Raw genomic sequence first — 6,106 nt, 5'->3', positions numbered from 1 at the left:
TTTTTAATCGCTGAAAATATTTAATCAACGACACTTTGTTGATTTTTGTCTAACGATTGGAGAGAGTGAGCGAGAAAAGAGAAAGAGAGAAGAGAATCAATAGAGTGTACGGGCTTCGTGCCTTCTTGTCGTTAGTACGCAGTTCGACGAGTGCTTCGCCCTTTCCTGGCTGTTGGCCTGGCAACCGCGTGGCTATACCTTAAGGGCGCCGACGTATTGCCCCCGCAACCCCCGGACGATAAGGACGGAGCACGGAATTGCGTTCTCCACGTCGTTCCTTTAAGAGACGGTCACTTCGTGGAAGACGCTCGCTGAAAGAGTTCGGAGGAAAATCGTCAGCTGATCGAAGCCCCTCGAGAATCAACCGATCGAGTGTAGCGCCAAATCAGTCGAATCGCCGATCATTCATAAATTGCGTAAAAACGAGGATCGTAGTCGATAAATTTCAGTCTGGATCTTCGCATCGTCATTCTGGATATTTTAGGAAAACGAAAATTTATCCTGGAAAATCAGAATCGCTGATCTTGGAAACTTGAGGAGAAGGAACATAGTTCGTGATCTACGAACAAAGTCTTAGTATTAAAGAAAGACAGAAGTCTGGAAATTTCGAGATTCTTCGTGTGGATTTTAAAGAGGGTGTGCGAATAAGGGTGCATGGGAGAGGTGTATGATCATCTCAGAGAACTCATAATGCTGTGCTTCGTTCAGGGGTTTTACACGAAGGATGACTCGAAATCGCGACGTAATAAAAGGTAAATAGAAATATTAATAAGTTGCGTAATTTGTACAAGGTATCCTCAAGGAATTGCTAGAAGTCTTTTTTGATTACCGAAAAGGTTTTGATTTCTAAAAGGATTTTTAGTTCGAAATAATTTATAAATTTGCCTCTTTTAGTTGCTTTTATAATTAGATATTTTACTATTCAATATTTACCTTTCTAAAGTATATTAAGAAAAACTAAATTTTAATAAATATTTGTTTGAATAGTTTTAAATAAATATTTATTAAATGTAAACATATATTTGATACAAATCATTAATTCGATTTAACTACAATTTTTTTATTGATATAGATATTTAAGTAAATATTTGTAAATAAATGTTTACTTAGTATTATTCAAAGAAATATATTATATTAAGATTTAGTAGGTTTTTTTAATGTATAGATATTTTAGTAAGATAGGCAGTAGATATGAATAAACAATAAATTTACATATAAGTGTAGCACATTATATTTATTAATTGTGAGAATAGATTGCTTTAAATTTTGCATTTAGAATTAGCTCAGTAAACGAGTAATCAATAGCTTGTTAGTAAAGAGAATTATGATAATTTGTACACGATACGATAAAACCGCTAATTCATTGCATTATATCCTATAATTTATGTAACTCGATGCTTCACGGAATTATTGTTTTCATGCCTTATTTACATCCTCGAGCAAATTTTATTAAAATATTTAAGTTGCATCCTCTGCGGGGCAAGCATTAAGTTCGAATTCAATTAATAATTTCTGATGAATTGCATCGCGATATCAATTCCGAATTCTGTTATTGAAAATGAAATGACATTGCAAATTAAGATCCATTACTGTATATTACAAATTAAATGATAGACAGTTTTACACATCCAGTACAATTGTTACTAAAAATATCAAAAATACCATGAAAATAAAATAATGAATTTATTTTCTCATTCGAAATAAAGCGGAATCAGATTTTTCAGATATTTGCGAATATCAGATATTTGATAATTTTTTTATTACATTGATAAATATAAAACCGGATTAGAATTCATGTCGCCCCTATGCAATTAAATCGTTGCTGTCCTTTCCAAGTTTCAAATGTTAACTTAACCTAAATTAATCAAATTCTATATTCTCGTTATTATCTCTGATATACAATTTTCTTAATCATTCGTGTTTGTCAAAAACTCGCAATTTTTTGGGAGGAATTTAAAAAATACCGCTTCTTCTTCTAAATTTCTCGCCTCCATGCATAACTTATGGGTTGTCATGCATAGTCTGGATGATGGATACATCATTGGATAAAAAAATTTCATGTGTTTGTTAAGCGGTGTCTACAATGAGATTTTAAGGTATAAAACTTAAAATAATCATAGTCGAATGTGAGGAGAATAATAATCGATTTGACTGTGATTAATCAAGTTTTTAACGCTAACGGCTTAAGGCTAAAAGTTTAAATTTTACATCTTAAAAGCTCATAACATCGCTTTACGCGTTTTGAATTCGCGTCATTGCGTTAAACAAAGAGAGCCATCACGATGTCCATCGATATTTCTTCTCCTGAGTTAAATATGGACGCGTGAAAAGGATTATCGAAGGAGATTCGTGTTAGAGTGCACACCTTATCGCGCAAGGATTAATATAGATTCGAGAGAACATGTTTTTTTCTTTTCTCTCCTTTTTCTCTCGACTAGCATCGTCCTATTTGGGTCACTGACGTCGCAAGCATATAACAACTGGCACAGGTTGTACGAAGAAGATGAGAGGAGAGGCCAATGATGCTCAAAGCAACGAGAGACTGACCGAGATTCCGGCTTTACGCATCTCGTGTCTCTCTTTCATTTTCTACATCTCTCGACAATAAAACGTTTAGAATTTTACGAGACGCACGGCTCGATTATTCAACATATGGATTCAACATATGGATTCGCTCGAATTATTTCTCTTACATTAAGATGATTTAACATTATTGTTGCCATGAAATTCATATATTTTGATGTAGCATGACGAAAGGTATAAACTTGATGACGTTTCGATTAGATTAGTTTCAATTAGATTAGATTCGACTTTTCTTCACTTATGATTTCTTAATAATCAACTGAAAACATTAGTCTTCTTCGAAAGAAGAAGCTTTTGAATTGGTATTAACAAACTCGTTTATATTCGAAGCAAATTTTAACTTTTATCAGAATTTTAATTCTTGCTTGGAATCAAGGCCTCGAGAAATATTGATCGCTCAAAAGATTTTATAAAAATTGAAATTATTTTAAAACATTTTGTTTTTTAATTTCTAAATATAAGATAAGATTGATTTATCTGAGTTTTTAAGTATGCGGTTCACTTGATGTTACAAAATGCTTCGAAGTTTTTGATTGACCAATCGGAAGAAAGAATTTTACTAATTAATCGATCAAAAAATGCTTCGAAGTATTTGTAGCATCAAATCGATCGTTGCCTAAAATATACAATAGGATTAAATGCTACAAGTTCAGCTATAATATTGAACATTTTTTTATACGCTATTAATATTTTATGACGCTAATTTTTCTATAACTGAATCTAGTAGCGTTTACAGATACAAATAAAACATTTAAAAATGATGCAGGGAGGGTCGACGAAGACGAATACTTATAGATATAATATATTTGCGTGTCGATGATCGGCAAAAAGTTCTCGCGTGACACATATTGCGTCATTACATGATCGTGAGTAAAAACATATTCGCATAAGTTTCTAATTAATCGCAGGAAACAAAGAAAAATAATAGTGTTGTAGTCAGTGTTCTAATGAAAAGCTGCGGACTCACCGGTATATTTTCGTGCGCTAATACGAAGAAATGAACGTTTCTAATTTTGACATGACCTGAAAGGAAGGATAGTTCGTTGTTGTGTGCCGAACCGTCGACATGTCGGCGAACAATGATACGACGATCTAGCATTACAACAATCTTCTAATTGATACAATTGATCCAATCGTGAGTATAGTTATAAGTGTCGGTCTTTTCATCGGGCCGCAAGAAAAGATAATTACACGTAACATGTTTTTCGCTTATCTATATTACATTTCTGTTAAACACTACATGTATTATACAAATTAGCGATTATCTCATATCAGTGGTTTCTTTAATTCCCTTAACTTTCTTTAGGGATCACTTCCGATGATTAGATTTCAAATTTAAAATTCCGTCCCACTTGAAAAGTGACAGTTTTCTATTTATTATTTTCAAGGAGGTTTCTCACGCTTTTGAAATCTTATGCTGTAGATATTTTTTCTTAATTTGAGACATTTGCGTATAGAACAGAAATTTCAAAAATATTATAATATTTATTACAAAGCAAACGCTTCAGTTCGTTTTATAAAATTTCGTCTAAACTGATCGTACATTTTGAGAGAAATTTACATTTTCCGAATGAAGAAAAACAAGAATATTTGTCAAATGGATTATGTGGATGACGTATGTGATTATGTGGTTTTACTTATAGAAGTAATATTAAATTTATTAATAGCAGCTTTTAAATTTATGTTATATAATTGCGATGTTACATTATTTCCATTATTTGTATATTTTGCTGTGCACTTTATTTTGAAAGTAAGACATATAATCTCAAGCATACTAATCCTATCATTAAATGAGCGTTTTATAACTTTTTTTTGTTAATTTAAGATACTTAATAACGTAAAATTAATAATGACATTAATGAATTAATATTGTTGATAATGTTTTTGATATTATTTTAATTGTTTTATACATACACACACCCCACACACACACACACACACACACACACACACACACACACACACACACACACACACACACACACACACACACACACACATATACAATTTTAAGAATTTACACTGTTTATTGATTAAGAAGCACGAGAACCTTCTTAACTCGAGAACTTTTAATATTTAATGAGTCTATTTGAGTAGTTTTTATAGATTTGTACAAATATCTATGATGTGAAATATGATTTTTAATGTGCTCTATTTTGAAATACGTTTTATTCTGAATTGTGCTTTTATTCTATGAATACTGCCGACGATTAGGACATTCGTTTTTTCAAATCGAATCTTGCGGCAGTTGTAACCCAAAATAGCGAACAGACAACCTTATGTTCCGTGAAGAACGGTTTCATCGTGAGTTAACCGTTATAGTTACGCATTATGGTTCGTGAATATCAGTTGAGCGTATCTTCATTAATAATTCTCTGAAATACGAAGCGACGATACTTTTAGTTAACCAAATATTGTCAGTACAAACTCTGAAAATATTGATTCTAAATAATATATATCTTATATGTATTATTGTTACAGAAATTAATGAATAAAAATTGAAATATTAAAAATAATAAAAATGAAGCTAACTGAAATTTCGAAATTATACATTTACATTCACAGAAATGTGTACAACATAAATGATATTTACATATGAAAATATAGTTGTTAATAGATAGTTGTTAATTATTTTAGAAATGTATTGAAGTCCTTTAATACTAGAAGTATCCAATGATCATCATTGATTTTTATTATTTAAATTAATATTATATTGTTTGTGTGAAAAGAAAATAATTTTGAAATTTTTTTATTTTTCAATTGGCTCTTTTAGTAAAGACATTGGTGCTTATAACAATAATAATAATGATAACTGCATTGATGTATAAAAAAATAAGAATGAAAACACAGCGGCAGACATATATAACATATATATTAGGTGTGGGAAAAAGTTCGTGGTGTTTTTTTAATGTCATCCAATGGGAAAAACGCCACGAATTTTTTCCCACATCTAATAAAACGCAATGAAAAGGAAGACGTAATCAGTGGGCGAAGCATCAGCAATTCTAGTGTTAAATGATTTTTCTTGTGCGAGATATAAGCTTTTTTACTATTTTATTATGACTTTTTTATACTGAAAAAACGACTTTACTATTTTATACTGAAAAAAAGGCTAAATATTTTAATAAATATTTGTTTCAATAGTTCCAGGTAAATATTTACTAAATGTAAATATATATTTATTTAATTGACCTAAAAATCATTAATTTGAATTAATTATTATTTTTTATTGAGTAAATATTTATTTATTGTAAGTAAATGCTTACTCAATATTATTCAAAGAAATATGTAATTTTTTTTTCAATGTAATTCTATGTATACTTTAATTCTATGTATACTACATCCACTTACATCCACTTTTGTGATATTGAACAGTAACATGTAATATTCTTCTCTTTAAATATAAGTAATTTTTGTAATTTAAATTCTGATCTTTCTTTATGCCTGTCTCTTCTAACACGGAATGTCTATTACTACTATTACTACTACTGCTACTACTACTACTACTCTCTCTCTCTCTCTC

General features: G+C 30.5%; 1 protein-coding gene across 1 annotated transcript in view; it reads left to right on the top strand.

The window, feature by feature from the left end:
- Window positions 1-654: 654 nt before the first annotated feature.
- LOC105619038 (GRAM domain-containing protein 2-like) overlaps window positions 655-6,106 on the top strand; it is a 27,955-nt gene continuing 22,503 nt past the window's right edge. Inside the window, exon 1 of the mRNA XM_012200567.1 lies at window positions 655-752. Coding sequence (XP_012055957.1) covers window positions 655-752 — 98 coding nt within the window. The remainder of the gene's footprint in view (window positions 753-6,106) is intronic.

The sequence above is a fragment of the Atta cephalotes genome, assembly GCF_000143395.1.
Source record: "Atta cephalotes unplaced genomic scaffold scaffold00019, whole genome shotgun sequence".
Classification (NCBI taxonomy): Eukaryota; Metazoa; Arthropoda; class Insecta; order Hymenoptera; family Formicidae; genus Atta; species Atta cephalotes.
The sequence above is the reverse complement of the archived record's forward strand: the minus strand, read 5'-3'. Positions and strand labels throughout refer to the sequence as shown.